Source organism: Coregonus clupeaformis, chromosome 20 (assembly GCF_020615455.1).
Source record: "Coregonus clupeaformis isolate EN_2021a chromosome 20, ASM2061545v1, whole genome shotgun sequence".
Lineage (NCBI taxonomy): Eukaryota > Metazoa > Chordata > Actinopteri > Salmoniformes > Salmonidae > Coregonus > Coregonus clupeaformis.
This window is the reverse complement of record NC_059211.1, coordinates 29739681-29763032: the sequence shown is the minus strand read 5'-3', so window position 1 is coordinate 29763032 and position 23352 is coordinate 29739681. Positions and strand designations below refer to the sequence as shown.

The window sequence follows — 23352 nt, the reverse complement described above, 5'->3', positions numbered from 1 at the left end:
GCCTTTGAATTCACTTTTTGATACACGAGTTTGACCAGTCTTTGGTTTGAGGATCATGCGGTGAGCTATGCATGCCTAGTTTCTTAATTTAGTCTAGAAGATGCTCTTAAATTCCCATGCCCTAATCACAGTCAACACAAATCTATTTTGTAACAACATCATGGAACAAAATTAATTAGAAAATTATAGTTTCCCAAATAAATAAAAAGTGTATATTGGCCTACCTGATGATATGAGGCTACTGTGTTAAACAACAAACCCCTTTTTCTCGAATTCATTGATGATCAGATATTTCAGTTGTAACTGTTTCTGTTGGGCTACATTTTTACAGTTGATAGAAAACTTTAGCACTGTTCCAAACTTAGACTACCCTCTTTTTTAACAACAGCCTGTCTAGAAATCCAAATGTCTCCAGTACTGCTCTGTTGTGGTATTAAAAAATATTATGCTTGTCTCCAGTCAAGTGAAATTATGTAGAATTGCATGAAATGCATTCATAAAAGGCAAGTTTTTCGCAGACCGCAAATAAGATGATAGATTCATGCAGTGCTTTTATTACAATGGTTATCTTTTCACCCCTACCCTTGTCTGCAGTGGTCTGCGAACCCACAACCTTCTGGCTACTTTGCCATGTAATGCTTACAAAACGAAGAACAGTTTCTAAAACTGCATATATAAGGTTCTGGCCTGTCTTAGGAGTGAGGGTAAAAAGTAGGCATGTTCTCTGCTATCCACTTTATGCTTCAATTATTATTTTGGGTATAGGGGTGGGTCAAAATAAGCGTTCAGGGAGGGTAGGGTAAAAATATATTTTCCTGAAGGGCGGTCAGATTTTCTCCAGGTATTCCTCATTATAAATAATGTACAGTCCCTTAAAAGGCAGAATATTTTACAAAACATGAACAGTTTGACAGTCCTAAAAGCAGTCATTGATGTGGTAGCTATACTAAGTGAGTTTTGCAACCCTTTAGTCCAACTAAAGAGAGCTGGACCCAGAAGAGGCCTGTGAGAGAAAATCAGGCCAGAGCCAAGCCAGTCCTGCAGTACGTAGTGGAATCTGGGTCAGAGCTCGTTAACAGATTTCTGTTGTAGCCACACTCTCGCACTCGCTCTCTTACGCTCTCTTACTCACATTTACAAAGGAAAAACTAAACGTGTGGCAGTGTATAGAACCAGGAACGAGGTGAATGGGGTTAGAGAGAAAGAGCAGAACCCTCAGAGCAGGATGACACCAATGATCAAGAACTGCCTGCCTCCTGGTTAGGTGACATCAGGTAGAAAGTTCAGAAAAGGTTGGTAGCTCTGCAGGGCAGTTGACCATTAGGAAACTACAAAAACAAGTTGAGACTTTCTCACCTGATGTCCTTTTTTAGGTCAACCTTGCCATCACAGGGAACAATGACGTCTTTTCAACCACTTTTGCTCAATCAGATCTGAACCGTACCACCTCAATGTATTGATTAAAGGAAACTGAATGAATGGTGTGAAAACTCCTTCATACAATGCCTTTGTACATTTTTGAGTTTCAACCCCGACTGGCACAGGAGTCTATCTAGAAAACGAAACTCTCAATAACCGGTGTTGGGCAGAAAGTAGACAGATATTTTTATTTATTCCAATAGACATAGAATATTGCTGCTCCCCAGTGTTCCTGCACAACAAATATCTACAAACGTTTTGACTTTGGACACAGGAGTCTGGCATGATGAGCCTCCAGCCTGCACATCCTTAGACGAACTTCTGTATTTCCTGCGAACACATCACCGCTGTTCACACAATAAACCCCAGAGGTTGCCTTAAAGGAAGAATCCACCCAAATCTCTATAATTTACAGTGTTACATAAAACTAATATGTGTGAATCTTATTTTTTGTGAACAAAGGTTTCATTTTGTCGTTATAATAAGGTTGGTAGCAATGTGAAAATCGTTGTGGAAATCAGTTGCAGCTCAAGTCAACCACAAAACCCACAATGCAATGCTCTCTCTATGGGCAGGCTGGCTAGCTAGCAAACAAGGCTACACACAATAATACCAAAGTCAATATCAGCATGTGAAGTAGTTAGCTGTAAAATCGCCTAAACCAACTGCACTATCAGTTTAAGAGTCTACAATCTCACCATGTTCAACCTGCAGATCGATGTGCCTCAGAGTGGAGTCTGACATTCGCAACGGCACCATGCAACGGCACCCTAGACTGAAGAGGCAGACAAATATGAGGAATGTGTTAGACCCTCTGTTAAATAAAAATTTTCTCGAGGAAGGAATATCGCAAAAAATATGATCAATGGCTAATTTGAGAGAAGACAACCTACCGCGTCATGACAACGGCCAGTATTGAAATCTGACATGTATGACAGACATTTTCGCCATCTAAAAGGCGTTTTCCTATTAACATCCAGTGTAGTGAGAGCGGCTTTACGTCATGCCAGGAGAATCTCTGCCTGCTTGAACGGTATGAAAACATGAATTGACCCAGGCAATCGACAGAACATCACTCAGAGATGCACAAAATCAATATAACATAAAAAATGGGTTAATCTTTACTTCAAGACATTTGGCCAATGTTTCCCCTTCCTTAACCTCTGCCGCATGCGTCCCCAACAACCGGACATTCCGGTTTTCAGGGGAAATGTAAAGAGAGCCTATGGACATTAACAATGTGACACTCCATCTTAACTCCTCCTCCACATTTACTGGATTGGTTGAACAGTGCAGAAGAGAACCTCCCCTTAAAGTTTGTTTTCTTCTCGTCAAGATTAGTATGGAGGGGATCTAGTTTCAGGCGTTTCTTTTACACCTGCTAGGTTAGGTTACCCCTTCCTCAACATTATCCATAAATTATCCATGGCCATGGAACCATAAAAGACAAAGACTCTGCCTCCCTCTGCCCCTAGAAAACGGGGTCAGCAGTAGTCCAACAGATGTGTTATTGTGGATTCAGATTTATGTACTGGTAGCCAGATCTGTTAGTTCTGTTTGTCGACAACATCAGGTCAACAAGTAGTCAGACAAAGGTCACAGGTGGTTGAGGATGAGAGCCGCATAGGGATATACTCCTTTAGATAAAGAGAATAAAAACAGAGTGATATACTGTATGTCAAGGAGGGAAAATGATTGGGGGGGAAATAAATAATAATAAATAAATATGCGTGGCCCCAGGTGGTTGGAATCTGCAACTTTCTCCTCTGTAACTCCCACTATCTATCTGTCTCCCTCCACTCCTTCATGCCTATCTAGGAGTAAACTATTTCTAAAGAGGGAGAATCAAACTTATTTCAGTGATTATTAGTAAGTGAGTTTATTTAGTAGAAATCACTTTAGCATCATCAGTCCCAAAAACATGGCTGAAAGTAACAGAGTAACAGAGTACGAAAATGTATGCACTCACTACTGTAAGTCGCTCTGGATAAGAGTGTCTGCTAAATGACTAAAATATAAATGTAACCTTCAGTGGTCCATCCATTCAGTCCTGTTTTAGATATTATGAATCTGATTATGAGACCTTATCAATGTATTTACACTTGTTCATGACACCAGGGAATATTGCACACCTGAGAGGCACTTCACTGTTTTATCCATTCATCTCTCATAAAGGCTGAATAGGGAGAAATGACTGTGTAGCACAGCTCTGAGACCATATAAGACATGATTCATCCTGTCCCAAATGTAAAGAGCAATATTATTTCCATTACCAATACACACATGAAACTTAAAAGGGGAAAAAGGTCAGAAATCGCAAGATGAGAGGGGCATGATTCAATTAATGACATCATACAAACAGATCTTCTCTGAGTCATAATAAATCAGTCTGAAAAAAATATAAAATGACACAGTTGGAGAGAAAGAGAGTAGAGTGCAGCCCTACTGTATATCTCTAGTCTAGTGTGTTCTGGTCATTAATATATTAGAAAAAGACAGAGGGGGTCAGAGAGAGAGAGGTAGATGTGGAGAACAGTCTCATCATTCCATCTCATCCTCCTCTACTCCCATAATTTCCTCCTACAGTGCCCCCCCTACTCTCACTACTAGTTGGATGGTGGTGGCTGCTGTGGAGCTACTGAAAATGTAGAAGTTACCCCTTAGTGCAGGTCTTGGACCAGGTTTGTTGTTGTAACCCCTAGTGGTTAAGGTTAGCATTGTGATATGAAGCACTTATCCTAGACCAGCGCTAGGAAGGTAACCTCTGCCTAACCCCAGGTTCTACCTCACAGCTTGGCTTTGCCAGGCTGCAGCTGCAGACTCTGGAGCTTCATGGCCATTCCCATGTTCCCTGTGATCTTCAGCTTGCCCTGGAAGAATGCCTGAGGATCAGAAGAGAGAGTCAGTCATTAGAATCAGAACAGAGAGAGGGAGAAACTGGCTCTGACAGTAAATCTCAGTAAGACAAAAATAATGGTGTTCCAAAAAAGGTCCAGTTGTCAGGACCACAAATACAAATTCCATCTAGACACCGTAGCCCTAGAAAACAGAAAAAAACTATACATACAGTGCATTCGGAAAGTATTCAGACCCCTTAACTGTTTCCACATTTTATACCGTTACATCCTTATTCTAAAATGGATCAAATAGCTTGTTTCCCATCTCAATCTACACACAATACCCCATCATGACAACGCAAAAACAGGTTGAGAAACTTTTGAAAATGTATTACAAATAAAAAACTGATATATCACATTTACATAAGTATTCAGACCCTTTACTCAGTACTTTGTTGAAGCACCTTTGGCAGCGATTACAGCCTTGAGTCTTCTTTGGTATGACACTACAATCTTGGCACACCTGTATTTGGGGAGTTTCCCCCATTCTTCTATGCAGATCCTCTCAAGCTCTGTCAGGTTGGATGGGGAGCGTCGCTGCACAGCTATTTTCAGGTCTCTCCAGAGATGTTCGATCGGGTTCAAGTCCGGGCTCTGGCTGGGCCACTCAAGGACATTCAGAGACTTGTCCCGAAGCCACTCCTGCGTTGTATTGGCTGTATGCTTAGATTCGTTGTCCTGTTGGAAGGTGAGCCTTCGCCCCAGTATGAGGTCCTGAGCGCTCTAGAGCAGGTTTTCATCAAGGATCTCTTTACTTTGCTCCGTTCATCTTTCCCTCAATCCTGACTAGTCTCCTAGTCCCTGCCACTGAAAAACATCCCCACAGGATGATGCTGCCACCACCATGCTTCACCGTAGGGATGGTGCCAGGTTTCCTCCAGACGTGACTCTTGGCATTCAGGCCAAAGAGTTCAATCTTGGTTTCATCAGACCAGAGAATCTTGTTTCTCATGGTCTGAGAGTCCTTTAGGTGCCTTTTGGCAATCTCCAAGCGGGCTGTCATGTGCCTTTTACTGAGGAGTGGCTCCCGTCTGGCCACCCTACCGTAAAGGCCTGATTGGTGGAGTCCTACAGAGATGGTTGTCCTTCTGGGAGGTTCTCCCATCTCCACAGAGGAACTCTGGAGCTCTGTCAGCGGCCATCCGGTTCTTGGTCACCTCCCTGACCAAGGCCCTTCTCCCCAAATTGTCTGGCCGGGCGGCCAGCTCAAGGAAGAGTCTTGGTGGTTCCAAACTTCTTCCCTTTAAGAATGATGGAGGCCACTGTGTTCTTAGGGACCTTCAATGCTGCAGACATTTTTTGATACCCTTCCCCAGATCTTTGCCTCGACACAATCCTGTCTCGGAGCTCTACGGACAATTCCTTCGACCTCATGGCTTGGTTTTTGCTCTGACATGCACTGTCAACTGTGGGACCTTATATAGACAGGTGTGTGCCTTTCCAAATCATGTCCAATCAATAGAATTTACCACAGGTGGACTCCAAGTTGTAGAAATATCTCAAGGATGATCAATGGAAACAGGATGCACCTGAGCTCAGATTTGAGTCTCATAGCAAAGGGTCTGAATACTTGTGTAAAAAGCTATTTCTGTTTTATTTTTTATACATTTTCCCAAAAAAATTACAACCCGTTTTCGCTTTGTCATTATGGGTGTGTAGATTGATGAGGATTATTTCTTTTTAAATCCATTTTAGAATAAGGCTGTAACTTAACAAAATGGGAAGGGGTCTGAATACTTTCCGAATGCACTGTACCTCGGCCTAAACATCAGCGCCACAGGTAACTTCCACAAAGCTGTGAACGATCAGAGAGAAGGCAAGAAGGGCCTTCTACGCCATCAAAAGGAACATAAAATTCGACATACCAATTAGGATCTGGCTAAAATTACTTTAAATCAGTTATAGAACCCATTGCCCTTGTGAGGTCTGGGGTCAGTTCCCCAACCAAGAATTCACAAAATGGGACAAACACCAAATTGAGACTCTGCATACAGAATTCTACAAAAATATCCTCTGTGTATAAAGTAAAACACCAAATAATGCATGCAGAGCAGAATTAGGCCAATACCCGCTAATTATCAAAATCCAGAAAAGAAACGTTAAATTCGACAACCACCTAAAAGGAAGCGATTCCTAAACCTTCCATAACAAAGCCATCACCTACAGAGAGATTAACCTGGAGAAGAGTCCCCTAAGCAAGCTGGTCCTGGGGCTCTGTTCACAAACACAAAAATATCCCACAGAGCCCCAGGACAGCAACACAATTAGAATCAACCAAATCATGAGAAAACTAAAAGATAATTACTTGACACATTGGAAAGAAATAACCAAAAAACTGCGCAAACTAGAATGCTATTTGGCCCTAAACAGAGAGTACATAGTGGCAGAATACCTGACCACCGTGACTGACCCAAAATTAAGGAAAGCTTTGACTATGACCAGACTCAGTGAGCATAGCCTTGCTATTGAGAAGACAGGCTGTGCAAACTGCCCACAAAATGAGGTGGAAACTGAGCTATTTTGATAAACTCCCATATCTATTGGGTGAAATACCACAGTGTGCCGTAACAGCAAGAAATGTGACCTATTGCCACAAGAAAAGGGCAACCAGTGAAGAACAAACACCATTGTAAATACAACCCATATTTATGTTTATTTATTTTCCCATTTGTACTTTAACTATTTACACATTGTTACAACACTGTATATACAGTGGTGTGAAATAGTGTTTGCCCCCTTCCTGATTTGTTATTTGTTTGCATGTTTGTCACACTTAAATGTTTATTTTCCCTTTTGTACTTTAACTATTTGCACATCATTACTACACTGTATATAGACATAATGACATTTGAAATGTCTATTCCTTTGGAACTTTTGTCAGTGTAATGTTTACTGTTTATTTTTTATTTCACTTTTCTTTATTATCCATTTCACTTGCTTTGGCAATGTAAACATGTGTTTCCCATGCCAATAAAGCCCTTTGAATTGAACTGATAGAGAGACGAGAGAGACAAACAGAGAGAGAGAGACCGAGAGAATGCTTTAACTGCTGCTCTGTCAGCTTTTTGGAGGGGATAGCACAACAAAACAAATGCTACTAATTAATAAACAAAATCTATTGACGGACACGTGCGTCAATCTAAGTAACATAATAAAAAAATCCCCATAAAAACCGGTCAGTTTAAGCTAGAGATATGTTTTTTTGCATGGGCTGCGTCTCCATCCACCGCATCCACCTATGTCGGCCTTCCGCATCTGCGTAGAAGGTGACCAAGCTACATCGGTGTTTCTTTCTTTGCAGCAATTCGACCATGAAGGCCTGATTCACGCAGTCTCCTCTGAACAGTAGCTGTTGACATGTGTCTGTTACTTGAACTCTGATGTGCAATCTGAGGTGCAGTTAATTGCCGATTTCTGAGGCTGGTAACTCTAATGAACTTATCCTCTGCAGCAGAGGTAACTCTGGGTCTTCCTTTCCTGTGGCGGTCCTCCACGAGAGCCAGTTTCATCATAGCGCTTGATGGTTTTTGCGACTGCACTTGAAGAAACTTTAAAAGTTCTTGAAATTTTCCGGATTGACTGACCTTCATGTCTTAAAGTAATGATGGACTGTCGTTTCTCTTTTCTTATTTGAGCTGTTCTTGCCATAATATGGACTTGGTCTTTTACCAAATAGGGGTATCTTCTGTATACCCCCCCACCTCGTCACAACACAACTGATTGGCTCAAACGCATTAAGAAGGAAATAAATTCCACAAATTAACTTTTAAGAAGGCCCACCTGTTAATTGAAATGCATTCCAGGTGACTACCTCATGAAGCTGGTTGAGAGAATGCCAAGAGTGTGCCAAGCTGTCATCAAGGCAAAGGGTGGCTATTTGAAGAATCTCAAATACAATGAATATTTTGATTTGTTTAACACTTTTTTGGTTACTACATGATTCCATATGTGTTATTTCATAGTTTTGATGTCTTCACTATTATTCTACAATGTAGAAAATAGTAAAAATAAAGAAAAACCCTCTATATGTTATACCTAAAGGGGTCTAATATTCTAAATCAATTACCTAAATGATCCAGGGTATGAACATCTTAAAACAATTCCATATGTTAGCTTAGTAGGTTTTACACAGAAAAAATATATTGCACACACAATTCATCTCTCCAAACTGTTCTTCGTCAAAATGCAGCACCTCCATTTTGAGCAGTGGAAAGTAAATCCCCCTGCAGTCAACAAAGCGTGGAAATATTATTCTTGAGCTGGTTGGAAAACAAAACGAATGGAAATGATTCCTGACCTGCACTTCACTCCAGTAATGTGTGTGCTCCTGCCTCGTTTAAAGAGTTAAAGTGGAGAGATTAACCTCAGAGTGGAAAGTGGGGCAGCAGCAGGAGGAGGAGCAGGAGGCTCTACAGACCAGAGGGGCTTATAGGAGGGCTGGGGACTGACTGTGTCATGTGTGGCAGGCAGCAGTGGCACAGTGACTCTAGTGTATTTGGAGAACTGAGTGAGTGTAAAAGACCACTGGGGAAGGTGAAACCAGATTAACTAAAACAGCAGCCCTCATGGACAACTCTCTCCCTGTCCTACCAATACACCCTGCTCAACTCTCTCCCTGTCCTACCAATACACCCTGCTCAACTCTCTCCCTGTCCTACCAATACACCCTGCTCAACTCTCTCCCTGTCCTACCAATACACCCTGCTCAACTCTCTCCCTGTCCTACCAATACACACTGCTCAACTCTCTCCCTGTCCTACCAATACACACTGCTCAACTCTCTCCCTGTCCTACCAATACACACTGCTCAACTCTCTCCCTGTCCTACCAATACACACTGCTCAACTCTCTCCCTGTCCTACCAATACACACTGCTCAAATCTCTCCCTGTACTACCAATACACACTGCTCAAATCCCTGTACTACCAATACACCCTGCTCAAATCTCTCCCTGTACTACCCAATGCTCAGCTCAATCCGATAGTGATCAGAGCCACAAGTGTGAACACGTTCTTTGAAGTGCATGTCCCCCACATTCTGCTTGTAGGACGGAAATCATGACTGAGTCTTTAGATTTGTATGAAAAGAAACTAAAGCGAGTACAGAACTCAACGGACACATGGTAACAGAAGCCATGGGGTGTCCTTAGTTCCAAAGACATCTATCCTCCATTATAAAAGAGGCTTTATATAAACTGACAGTGTAGAAGAAGAAGAAATGGACTCTGGAAAATAATTATAGAGAATAGTACTTATAGATCTAAGTATGACATCATCGCACTATGAAGGTCACTATGAACTGACCTTACAGACAGCATAAGGCAACACAAAATCAGAGCTGAGTTCGTATACTACAATATGGTATAAGAAATTCCACTCAATCACACATACCTACATGCAGAGCAAATTAAAAGTGAAATAACACGGTCATTGACCGCAGCCTTACTCATATTGAACACATTATTTATTCCAGAACATGTCCCACTTAACCAAACAACAAGGGTAATAGGCTCTTTTAAGTTGAGCACCTGTCAGGAGGCTAGTGCTGCATTCTACTGGGTTCCTCTGGGAACTATTTCCCCCCCAGGTCCCTTTAAATGGACAGACCAACAGATGTGCATGGGGGCCAAGAAAGAAGGAAGCCACTTCTAAAGGAGCCATAAAGACTTAACCTGTTCCCAGATCTGTTTGTGCTGTCTGGCCAAGTCCTATCTATGGTGGTTGTCATGACAAACAGCACAAACAGGTCTGGGACCAGGATAATAAAGATTCACTGGGCCCCATAGCAAGAGTCTTGACTGACTTCATCAACGCAGTCTATCAGTGAAGCTTGTTACCTAGCATACCATAGTACGGTTTTTTATTTCACCATTGACCATTTGCTGACCTATGGTGGACGCTGAGTACACAAGAGAAAAAAAGCATTTCAGCACAATCATCCTAAATTGTCATAAGAAATTAAGTGGTGTTTTTGGTCTAACAGTAGCCTAACATTATCTATGCTATTATATTCGGTTTGTTATGTAGAATACGAATGAATCATTAAGTGATCTTATGAGACACCGCACCATTCTGAGAAGTGGCGGAGTGTGCCTCCGCTGCTCACCGCCAGCACTACACCCCTGATTATAATGGTTAGATGACTTCGGGAGTTTCACGTTACCACAGCTCTACAAACTAAATGGCGCATTCAGTTGACAACCATTTTTTTTACAGCAGCGCAAAAGTTTTGGGGCTGACCCAAAATCATTCAGGCTAAAGACCCAAAGGTCAGGTCCTGGTGATGTCCATGTGCAAGGTTATCACCATGAGACTGACTGGAATACAGCGTATTAACTCCCTCAAATCATAACAGCAGAAGTCAGCTACTAACAACTATAGGGAAAATAGTTTGTTGAGTCTAATCACACCCCATCAAGGCCAATACTTACTGTCTGTGGGTTCATTTTCCCCGTCATCAAGGACAGCAGGTCTGCGTCTGACATGGCAATGGTGCAGTTTGCTTTCTTTGCTAGAAGGGGGGACGGAGGAGAGGAAGGAAGAGAGAAATACAGAAAGAGATTGAGAAAAAAAACACATGGTTATTGATCATAAAATACTGTAAATTAAAAACCACAAAAATCATGACACAGCCTGTGAAAATACAACTTGATTTTTTTCACTACACATGTTTCTTTGTGAATTCAGCTTTTTACATTCTCACTCTCAATATGGACCAAACCGCTATTTCTGACCTGTCGTTGTGGATGCAGCCCTTGCTGTTCTTACCTGTGTCATTGTGAACGCAACCCTTGCCATTCTTCACGTCTACTATCCAGGTCGCCTCCTGACCATCCGGACCATCCTTCACCTTAAAGGCAAACACCCCTCCGATCTTCTTCACAAATGACTCCCCATCCTACAGAGAAATACAAGGTATTAGAAGTCATAACAATTAGGATCATAAGTACTGTGTTCATCAATCAAAAGCGGTTTCTATTATCATGTCATGTCTGAAGACGGTTATAAATATTCTTATTCATCCCAGACATAACATTTCACATCCAGTTAAACCATTTTTTTAATCCATGTGCTTTATAAAATCAATAAAAGAACAAAGCATTCACTGAAACCACACTGAAAACACAGACACTGAAAAAACACACTGATAAATACACTGAAAACAGACACTGAAAGCACAGACACTGAAAAAACACACTGAAAACACAGACATGCTACTCATACATTCACGATCAATTAGGCTACTGGACAACTATTTTCTGAACATGTGTAACAAGGAATAGGACTTTTTTTATTTCTGTAATTACATATTCTCACAGTACAGATGGGTTTCAATATTGTATTAATCTGTGGATAATCACATACATAGCAGTGGAATAACATAATACCAAAACACAGTGAGCGATCCTAATGGGAACCAGATAGCACCACTCCACTGCTGCCAGACAGACTTACACAAGGATGGAAAATCTAAAAGTAGGACAACAGAGGAAAACCTCCTTGAGTGGAGATGACGTCGCACATCCTGAGTCAAAAGAGTTGCAGATTGGTTTAGTTACGTTTAATTCTGTCTATATATGTTTAATAGACATCTAGTTGTGTATTTTAGACCCAACAGACTGCTGTTTGCTGATGGCTTGGCTGAGTTAAGGCGAGAGACCAAGAGAGAGAGCGAGAGAGAGAAAGAAAGTGAGAGACAGGAAGCGAAAGAGCTTGAGTGACAGAGGACGAGAGAAAGCGAGAGAGAACGAGAGAAGAGGGGGAGAGGGAAAGAGAGAAAAAGCGAAAGCGTGACAGAGAGCGCCAGAGAGAGAGCTCTGTCATCATCCAGCTTGTGATGTTTATAGTAGTAAGGAGGTCAGAAACAGAGCAGCTGCAGATGAACACACAATTTAGAGTGCAGAACCATTTATCTGATTGATTCAAAACAGCATAACAACTTATATCATAAGCTAGGTTTCCATCCAATTGGCGACAGATTTTCATGCGAGTATTCTAAAATCCGCATGAAAACAATGTGCATTTTCCCACCAGAGATGTTTCCATCAAATTGACTTGTCGCAGATGAAAGACTGTGCGTGATGACATAGTGCACATAAAAATACCTTTTGCGGGTAACTTCCCATGTACCGAATAAAAAAATACTAGTTAAATGGGTTTCCATCGCATTTTCAACTCTACTGATGTTTTTCTCACAAAAAAATGTTCCGTTACATAGCAAGTGTGCCCACTCCGGTATTGGCACGTGCGTTCTAGCCATGCACGCTGTTGGCTAGAGCGCAAGTATAGCCTACATGATTATTTTGTCATATGGCAGCCAAGCATCGATTATCATGTCACCAGAATAAGACCCTCGATATTTATTAGAAAGGAGCATCAAGCTCATCACCTTGCACTTTCACCACCCTGTGAAGTTCATCATAACTTATTTCATCTGCAGCCTATTAAACTGCATGCTTTCACGATGAGTCGTAGTGGGAAGACCATGCAACATGTCATCTCGTGACTCCAAGTTTACGTCCGTATGGTTTTTATATCAATATTTGCACGTAAAAGCGTTTCTCGCATAATTCATTTCACCGACACAAAAATATCCCACCTTGTCTAGCATATTTTCTTTTGTCGACATCAGGCCTGTCATTACATTTTTTTTATCCAACATGGATGGAAACCTGGTTATTGTATGACATGGAGGGGAAAGCCTGTTTCCGGGAATGGATCCAAGTGTGCTACAGTCGAAGTCGAAAGAGAGTCTATTGGAATGGAAATGTTTCTCTTCATGTAGGATCAATGGGTTGTTTTCAATAAAACGTCACAATAAGGTGTAGCGTGTTCGATTTGCCTGCTGGGGAGCAAGGAGACCCACAGCTCTGCTAAAACCATTGACAACTTTGTGCCGTTTTCAAGGGCCTTAAATGTTAACTATTTGTTTGTAATATCATCACCTCTTGAAGAGCATAGCTAGACCTACACATTTCTGATTATTCTATGCAAAACAATTGCGCACATTTAGATCAGTTATACAGCACGTAACTGCATACTTTTCATGATCTGTAAACATCAATTGATCATGTAATTTCAGATATGTGAGGGTAGCCTAAAGATATCTCTCAATATTGGCCACCATTAATTTGATTTTTTTTTTTATATACACTACCGTTCAAAAGTTTGGGATCACTTAGAAATGTCCCTGTTTTCGAAAGAAAAGCAATTTTTTTGTCCATTAAAATAACATCAAATTGATCAGAAATACAGTGTGGACATTGTTAATGTTGTAAATGGCTATTGCAGCTGGAAACAGCTGATTTTTAATGGAATATCTACATAGGTGTACAGAGACCCATTATCAGCAACCATCAGTCCTGTGTTCCAATTGTGTTTGCTAATCCAAGTTTATCATTTTAAAAGGCTAATTGATCATTAGAAAACCCTTTTGCAATTATGTTAGCACAACTGAAAACTGTTGTGCTGATTAAAGAAGCAATAAAACTGGCCTTCTGGTGTTTTGGTGTTTTGCAGGTACTATTTCATGAAGCTGCCAGTTGAGGACCTGTGAAGCGCCTGTTTCTCAAACTAGACACTAATGTATTTGTCCTCTTGCTCAGTTGTGCACCGGGGCCTCCCTCTCCTTTTTCTATTCTGGTTAGAGCCAGTTTGCGCTGTTCTGTGAAGGGAGTAGTACACAGCGTTGTACGAGCTCTTCAGTTCCTTGGCAATTTCCTTGGCAATTTCTTGGAATAGCCTTCATAGCCTTCATTTCTCAGAACAACAATCGACTGACGAGTTTCAGGAGAAAGATATTTGTTTCTGCCCATTTTGCGCCTGTAATCGAACCCACAATTGCTGATGCTCCAGATACTCAACTAGTCTCAAGAAGGCCCGTTTTATTGTTTCTTTAATCAGCAGAACAATTTTCAGCTGTGCTAACGTAATTGCAAAAGGGTTTTCTAATGATCAATTAGCCTTTTAAAATGATAAACTTGGATTAGCAAACACAACTTGCCATTGGAACACAGGACTGATGGTTGCTGATAATGGGCCTCTGTACACCTATGTAGATATTCCATTAAAAATCAGCAGTTTCCAGCTACAATAGCCATTTACAACATTAACAATGTCTACACTGTATTTCTGATCAATTTGATGTTATTTGAATGGACAAAAAAAATGTATTTCTTTAGAAAACAAGGACATTTCTAAGTGACCCCAAACTTTGGAACGGTAGTGTATTTTTTTTAAACCTTAATTTAAAACAGGGAGCCACCAGAGACCAGGGGCTCTTTCTGCTGCAATCTGGTAAATGGTGTCACCATAATCAAGAACTGGCAGGAATGTTGACTGTACAATCTGCTTCCTGCTATTTAGGGAGAGGCAAGATCTATTTCTAAAAAAGAAGCCCACTTTAAATCTTAGCTTTTTAACTAGCTCATCCATATGTTTTTTTAACATTAAGTCTTTGTCAATTCAAATGCCCGATATTTGTAGGCGGGAACCTGCTCAATGGGAGAACCATCCAACAAATAAATATGTAGTCCATCTGAAACAATTAAGTGATATAAAATAAAAGTGAACTATACCTGACAACTATGAGTGGTTTAGGTTAATTTCCCATCTTTTGTGGGCTCTGCCTGTCTAGCAGCAGAAGGGCACATTTGCCGTGGTACTGTTAGCTGATAAAGTTTTACTTTGCAATCTACCTAATCTCTGATGAAGCAAGCTAAATGATGTTAGCTTAGCTAGCCACATGTCAAATGGATGGGTACCTTCACGTATCTGAAATTACATGATCATTGATGTTTACTGATCATGAAAAGCATGTATATTGAACAAAAATATAAAAGCAACATGCAACAATTTCAAAGATTTTACTGAGTTACAGTTAATAGAAGGAAATCGTTCAATTGAAAAAAAATGTTTTAGGCCCTAATCTATGGATTTCACATGACTGGGAAGGGCGCAGCCATGGATGGGCTTAGGCCCACCCACTTGGGAGCCAGGTCCACCCACTGGGGAGCCAGGCCCAGCCAATCAGAATTAGTTTTTCCGCACAAAAGGGCTTTATTACAGACAGAAATACTCCTCAGCCGATCCCACAGGTGAAGAAACAGGATGTGGAAATCCTGGGCTGGCGTGGTTAGACATGGTCTGCGGTTGTGAGGCCAGTTGGATGTACTGCCAAATTCTCTAAAAACGACGTTGGAGGCGGCTTATGGTAGAGAAATTCACATTCAATTCTCTGGCAACAGTTATGTTGGACATTCCTGCAGTCAGCATGCCAATTGCACACTCCCTAAAAACTTGAGACATCTGTGGCATTGTGTTGTGTGACAAAACTGCACTAACACTTTATATGTTGTGTTGATATTTTGTTCAGTATAGTTATAACTATATTTAACAATCCCTTGAAAATGGCATGTAGCTGGGGGTCTACTTGGCCCCCAGTAGCCAAATCGAACGTATTGTGATGTTTTATTGAAAACGACCTATATAATTAACCCTTATACTATGGCTGTAGTGTGGAGGAAATGGTCTGAGGTAAAGGATCAGAAAAGAGGTCTAAGCATGTTGGTGTGAAAACAGGATGAGGGTTTGTAGCATAAACTGCAATAGATGACACCTGAAACAGATAACACACAGTAATGAAGGAAGATACCTCCTCCAGCTTCTTGTTGATCTCCTGGAAGACTGCATGGGCCTTGAACCCCTCCAGGCTGCGCTCTGCATTGGTGTTAACTGACTGGATCCTCTGAGAGCTGAGACACACACCGAGAGAGACCACACACACACACACCAAGAGAGACAACACATTATTGACAGCATAACAGGAGGCATGCCATACATAGCCTGTGAGGTACAACTATAACAAGACAATTAGGATTATTCAGCAGGAGAAAATAGAAATAGCATGATAGTCTTGAAAACCCGACGCTAGGCAACAGACTACTAGGATGTGGGTAGATTACACAGGCTTACTAAGAGTCCTCATAAGGCTCTTGCCACAGTCACAACATGATGGTGTTGCACTGTAAACCATGTCTGTCAACTGGTCTAATTATCAGTGACTAATCTGAGCGCAGTTAAAATGCAGATGGCATGTTTAATGTAAATTGTACAAAAGGGTTGGCTCTAATTTGACTACATAACTAGACTTATCTGTAGCTTTAGCCTACATCTAAATGCAATATGATGAATGTAATGCCAGTGGGTTAAAATTAATAACCTGCAAGCAAATTGATAAATAAAGTTGTATTCTATTCCTATTGAATCCATGTCAGGTTGGCAAGAGTTTTTATCTCGGGTGGTGTGATTTTCCGGTTAGTATTGCACAAGTCAGGTGTTAGCACAGCAGTAAGCTAACTTCTAACAGTTATGTCATTGTTTTCAATGAGCTAACTATCAAGCTAGCTTAGCTAACGTTACACCCTTGCAAATTCACAAGGGTGACCCGACCCAGATGAATACTCCGAGGTAACGAGTGGCAATTAAATGGCTGTGATAATTTTACTAACCCCAAGTATCTCACCTTACAACCTGTGATTCGCGCATTTTGTTATGTGAAACAACCATTGTTCAAAGAGGCCGATACAGCTGGTGTGCAACTCAGCGTGCTGCTGTGAACATATAGATAGATAGAGGACTCAACTTTGTATCTGTGCCATTTTAGCGTCTGTGATAGCATTGCCAGGAATCCCTCTGGCTGTTCTGTTTTTTGTGTTTTACATGTTACTGTTAAATAAATAAAAATTCAAAATAAATGTTTAAAAGACACCATTGCCAACGCCATTGAGGCAATCTCCATTTTAAAGTAGTACATTTTCTTCTTCATGATTGGCTGATCCCTCCTGATGACCCGGTTGGACATGACTCCACCAGGAGGGATCAGCCAATGAAGTTGGAAGTACCACCCGGTTAACTACATTAAAATGGTGGAAGCCCTCAATAGCGCTGCCCATACTGAAACTGTCTTTTGGCCACTAGAGGCCTCTATCATTCTCTATGGTTGTGAAACAACTTTATAGCTACCCGGAATTCCTTATTTATGCTGCTATGCAAGACCGTACCTGTCAATAGCAGAGAGGGTGATGATTTGATATTTAGTGCAGCACTCTACAGTTCGCTGGAGGTAAAGATTGTTCATCTACAATTTCAACAAAAAATGTTTTGCATGAACAGCAAACAATTCTTTGCATGAACAGATTTGAGCTATTCAAATCATACATGTTCAATACTATTCTGGCGTAAACTCCTAATTTCACCAATGATAAGCGTTGCTATGTTTAGGACATATGCATTATTTATTTCACTGTTGTTATGTGTCTGACGCACTAATGTATATTGTTTCTGAATGTGTGCTTATTACAAAAGGCACCAATGATCATCATCATCCTCACGTTCTAATTTAGGCCTACATCTAAAAAAAAATCAATTATCACATTTATTCACTAGAGACAACAACTTTTGTTCAACTTGTAGGATGTTGGTATATAGTGGATCAAGGTCTAATGAAAGTTTAGTTGGTTGTCACAGAACCAGCCAACCAAATATTGAAATAGAGCAAATGTGTAGTACACACTTAGGAAAAAATGGTTCCAAAACGGTTCTTTGTGGAGGGATAGGGTTCTACCAAGAACAGTTTTGATCTAAATAACCCTTTTTGGAAGACAAGGGTTATTTGTAAGGCAAAGGGTTCTACCTAGAAACTTTAACATCCTAAGAACCATTTTTGGAAGAAAGGGTTCTTTGATGATTCTTTGGAAGGCAATAAGGATTCTTTGGAAGGCAAGAAGGATTCTACATAGCCATATATCATATTTCCCAGCATGCTCTATTGCAGGGTGATTTTCAGATTTGTTTATTTTAATATCTGTGTTTTTGCATGTACATTGATTGGTTGATTAATTTTATGCTACACAAAGATAGATAACATACATTTTTCTAAACTAATCTAATCTGTTAGTAGTTGGATTTATTGCACCCATTACTGGGATGGTTATCCATTTTAGATGATTGAGGTAGTCTTAGTATTCAATTTTCCCTACCCTGGCAGTCATTCTGAATGCAGGTTTCGGGTTATAAAAAATTACACTTGTTGAATATCCTAACTCTGGATTCCAATAAGAATTACACATCACTTTGCAAGCCAGCATAATGTGATTTGCAGGCCTGGTGTGGCCTGTAAACCAGGAGTTTCCCAACACCATTGTGTTAGGGTATAACTAGGCCCCAAAGAAAGGCCTTATGATCTATGTAATTATTGTCATTAAAAAAATCATTGTAAAGGCTGGTAGAACCGTTCATTGTCGGTTCTAGGAAGAACCCTCCAAAGATAAAATGGTTATCGGTAGAACCATATACAGGGGGTTCTATGAAGAACCCTACATAGAAGGTTCTAGGTAGAATCCTTTGCAAAGGGTTCTTCTACCTAGCACCAAAAAGGGTTTATTTTTTATTTGTATTTAATTAGGCATGTCAGTTAAGAACAAATTCTTATTTACAATGATGGCCTACCAAAAGGCAAAAGGCCTCCTGCGGGGACGGGGGCTGGGATTAAAAATAAAAATTATAGGACAAAACACACGACAAGGGAGACACCACAACACTACATAAAGAGAGACCTAAGACAACAACATTGCATGGCAGCAACACATGACAACACAGCATGGTAGCAACACCACATGACAACAACATGGTAGCAACACAACATGGCAGCAGCACAACATGGTAGCAGCACAAAACATGGTACATACATTATTGGGCACAGACAACAGCACAAAGGCAAGAAGGTAGAGACAACAATACATCACTCGAAGCAGCCACAACTGTCAGTAAGAGTAAGAGTGCCCATAATTAAAAACAAAGGTGTCATTGTACGCTGATGATTCATGTTTTCTTTTAAATCCACAATTTGAGTCCCTCCACAGCCTCATAGAGGATCTAGATACATTTTCTAACCTCTCTGGATTACAACCAAATTATGATAAATGTACTATATTACGTATTGGATCACTAAAAAATAAAAAATTTAGATTACCATGTAGTTTACCAATAAAACGGTCTGATGGTGATGTGGATATACTCGGAATACATATCCCAAATGAAATAAATGATCTCACTCCAATACATTTTAATAGAAAGTTAGCAAAAATAGATAAGATCTTGCTACCATGGAAAGGTAAATACCTGTCAATTTGTGGAAAAATCAGCCTGATTAACTCTTTAGTATTATCCCAGTTTACCTATTTGCTTATGGTCTTGCCTACGCCTAGCAAACAGTTTTTTAAATTATATGAGAAAAAAATATTCAATTTGATTTGGAACGGCAAGCCAGACAAAATTAAACGGGCCTATTTATATAATGAATATGAATTCGGAGGACAGAAATGATTAAATATTAAAGCATTAGACCTATCACTAAAAGCTTCAGTCATACAAAAGTTATACTTAAATCCGAACTGGTTCTCTAGCAAATTAGTAAGATTGTCTCACCCAATGTTCAAGAATGGCCTTTTTCCCTTTATTCAGATTACAACCTCTCACTTTGTTATTTGAAAAGGAAATCATCTCCCAAATATCACTATTTCTATAACAAGCCATAGAAAGTTGGTTGCAATTTCAATAAAATCTTCCAGAAACGACAGAGCAAATAATGCAACAAATATTGTGGTTAAACTCAAATATACTAATTGATTAAAAAAACTTTTTTTTTTACAAAATGTTTTAAAAAGGTATAATCTTCGTAAATGATATCATCAGTAGGACTGGTGGAGTTATGTCGCACATGCAGCTAACAAAAACATATGGAAATGTCTGCTCTACCCAAAATTACAACCAAATAATTGCAGCATTAACGCAAAAATGGAAGAGGAAAGTGGAAGGGGGAAAAAGTAAGGAACTTGTCTGTCGGTCTTGCATTAAAGAACATAATTGGTTAAAGAAAACTGTGATAAATAAAAAAGTATACCAGTTTCATTTAAGGACCAAAGGATTGACAGCCGTCCCATATAGATTGCAAAATAGTTGGGAAGAGATTTTTGACGTACCGATCCCATGGCATAGTGTTTATGAACTGATACGCAAAACGACGCCGGATTCAAAACGTAGAATTTTTCAATTTAAATTATTATATAAAATTCTTGCTACCAATAGAATGTTATTTATATGGGGGATACAGTCTTCCCAGCTCTGCAGATTTTGCTGGGAAGAGACAGAATCATTAGATCATTTGTTTTGGTACTGTCCATTTGTAGCTTGTTTTTGGACACAGGTCCAGGAATGGCTAAAGGATTGCAATATTTACCTGAAGCTAAATATGTATTTGGTCACCTACAAACAAGCAAGATTTCTGGCTCTTACAGACCTGTAACTTCTTCTTTAAGAGGCTCCTCTGTCCTCCACTCGTTACCTGTATTAATGGCACCTGTTTGAACTTGTTATCAGTATAAAAGACACCTGTCCACAACCTCAAACAGTCACACTCCAAACTCCACTATGGCCAAGACCAAAGAGCTGTCAAAGGACACCAGAAACAAAATTGTAGACCTGCACCAGGCTGGGAAGACTGAATCTGCAATAGGTAAGCAGCTTGGTTTGAAGAAATCAACTGTGGGAGCAATTATTAGGAAATGGAAGACATACAAGACCACTGATAATCTCCCTCAATCTGGGGCTCCACACAAGATCTCACCCCGTGGGGTCAAAATGATCACAAGAACGGTGAGCAAAAATCACAGAACCACACGGGGGGACCTAGTGAATGACCTGCAGAGAGCTGGGACCAAAGTAACAAAGCCTACCATCAGTAACACACTACGCCGCCAGGGACTCAAATCCTGCAGTGGCAGACGTGTCCCCCCTGCTTAAGCCAGTACATGTCCAGGCCCGTCTGAAGTTTGCTAGAGTGCATTTGGATGATCCAGAAGAGGATTGGGAGAATGTCATATGGTCAGATGAAACCAAAATAGAACTTTTTGGTAAAAACTCAACTCCGTCGTGTTTGGAGGACAAAGAATGCTGAGTTGCATCCAAAGAACACCATACCTACTGTGATGCAAGGGGGTGGAAACATCATGCTTTGGGGCTGTTTTTCTGCAAAGGGACCAGGACGACTGATCCGTGTAAAGGAAAGAATGAATGGGGCCATGTATCGTGAGATTTTGAGTGAAAACCTCCTTCCATCAGCAAGGGCATTGAAGATGAAACGTGGCTGGGTCTTTCAGCATGACAATGATCCCAAACACACCGCCCGGGCAACGAAGGAGTGGCTTCGTAAGAAGCATTTCAAGGTCCTGGAGTGGCCTAGCCAGTCTCCAGATCTCAACCCCATAGAAAATCTTTGGAGGGAGTTGAAAGTCTGTGTTGCCCAGCGACAGCCCCAAAACATCACTGCTCTAGAGGAGATCTGCATGGAGGAATGGGCCAAAATACCAGCAACAGTGTGTGAAAACCTTGTGAAGACTTACAGAAAACGTTTGACCTGTGTCATTGCCAACAAAGGGTGTATAACAAAGTATTGAGAAACTTTTGTTATTGACCAAATACTTATTTTCCACCATAATTTGCAAATAAATTCATTAAAAATCCTACAATGTGATTTTCTGGATTTTTTTCTCATTTTGTCTGTCATAGTTGACGTGTACCTATGATGAAAATTACAGGCCTCTCTCATCTTTTTAAGTGGGAGAACTTGCACAATTGGTGGCTGACTAAATACTTTTTTCCCCCACTGTATATACAGTGAGGGAAAAAAGTATTTGATCCCTTGCTGATTTTAAATGTTTGCCCACTGACAAAGAAATTATCAGTCTATAATTTTAATGGTAGGTTTATTTGAACAGTGAGAGACAGAATAACAACAAAAAAATCCAGAAAAACGCACGTCAAAAATGTTATAAATTGATTTGCATTTTAATGAGGGAAGTAAGTATTTGACCCCCTCTCAATCAGAAAGATTTCTGGCTCCCAGGTGTCTCTTATACAGGTAACGAGCTGATTAGGAGCACACTCTTAAAGGGAGTGCTCCTAATCTCAGCTTGTTACCTGTATAAAAGACACCTGTCCACAGAAGCAATCAATCAATCAGGTTCCAAACTCTCCACCATGGCCAAGACCAAAGAGCTCTCCAAGGATGTCAGGAACAAGATTGTAGACCTACACAATGCTGGAATGGGCTACAAGACCATCGCCAAGCAGCTTGGTGAGAAGGTGACAACAGTTGGTGCGATTATTCGCAAATGGAAGAAACACAAAATAACTGTCAATCTCCCTCGGCCTGGGGCTCCATGCAAGATCTCACCTCGTGGAGTTGCAATGATCATGAGAACGGTGAGGAATCAGCCCAGAACTACACGGGAGGATCTTGTCAATGATCTCAAGGCAGCTGGGACCATAGTCACCAAGAAAACAATTGGTAACACACTACGCCGTGAAGGACTGAAATCTTGCAGCGCCCGCAAGGTCCTCCTGCTCAAGAAAGCACATATACAGGGCCGTCTGAAGTTTGCCAATGAACATCTGAATGATTCAGAGGAGAACTGGGTGAAAGTGTTGTGGTCAGATGAGACCAAAATGGAGCTCTTTGGCATCAACTCAACTCGCCGTGTTTGGAGGAGGAGGAATGCTGCCTATGACCCCAAGAACACCATCCCCACTGTCAAACATGGAGGTGGAAACATTATGCTTTGGGGACAGGACAACTTCACCGCATCAAAGGGACAATGGACGGGGCCATGTACCGTCAAATCTTGGGTGAGAACCTCCTTCCCTCAGCCAGGGCATTGAAAATGGGTCGTGGATGGGTATTCCAGCATGACAATGACCCAAAACACACGGCCAAGGCAACAAAGGAGTGGCTCAAGAAGAAGCACATTAAGGTCCTGGAGTGGCCTAGCCAGTCTCCAGACCTTAATCACATAGAAAATCTGTGGAGGGAGCTGAAGGTTCGAGTTGCCAAACGTCAGCTTCAAAACCTTTATGACTTGGTGAAGATCTGCAAAGAGGAGTGGAACAAAATCCCTCCTGAGATGTGTGCATACCTGGTG

The 23352-nt window shown here is 40.8% G+C and overlaps 2 protein-coding genes across 3 annotated transcripts in view; both read right to left on the bottom strand.

Annotated features, from left to right (window-relative positions):
- Nucleotides 1-2319, bottom strand: part of podn (podocan) — a 47843-nt gene extending 45524 nt beyond the window's left edge. Inside the window, exon 1 of the mRNA XM_045205459.1 lies at nucleotides 2118-2319. The gene's annotated coding sequence lies outside the window, so the exon portion shown is untranslated. The remainder of the gene's footprint in view (nucleotides 1-2117) is intronic.
- On the bottom strand, nucleotides 1582-17106 carry scp2b (sterol carrier protein 2b). 2 transcript variants are annotated; one of them, XM_045205460.1, is made up of 8 exons: nucleotides 16839-17106; nucleotides 15969-16068; nucleotides 11084-11213; nucleotides 10747-10826; nucleotides 2545-4301; nucleotides 2313-2444; nucleotides 2118-2194; nucleotides 1582-1795 (listed from the first exon to the last, which is right to left on the bottom strand). In XM_045205460.1, the coding sequence occupies exons 1-5, from the start codon at nucleotides 16880-16882 to the stop codon at nucleotides 4206-4208; spliced, it is 450 nt and encodes a 149-aa protein (XP_045061395.1). In that variant the 5' UTR covers nucleotides 16883-17106; the 3' UTR covers nucleotides 1582-1795; nucleotides 2118-2194; nucleotides 2313-2444; nucleotides 2545-4205. The 2 variants fall into 2 exon arrangements, with proteins under 2 accessions (XP_045061395.1, XP_041696081.1); XM_041840147.2 differs by having other exon boundaries at nucleotides 1582-1749.
- Nucleotides 17107-23352: the final 6246 nt, after the last annotated feature.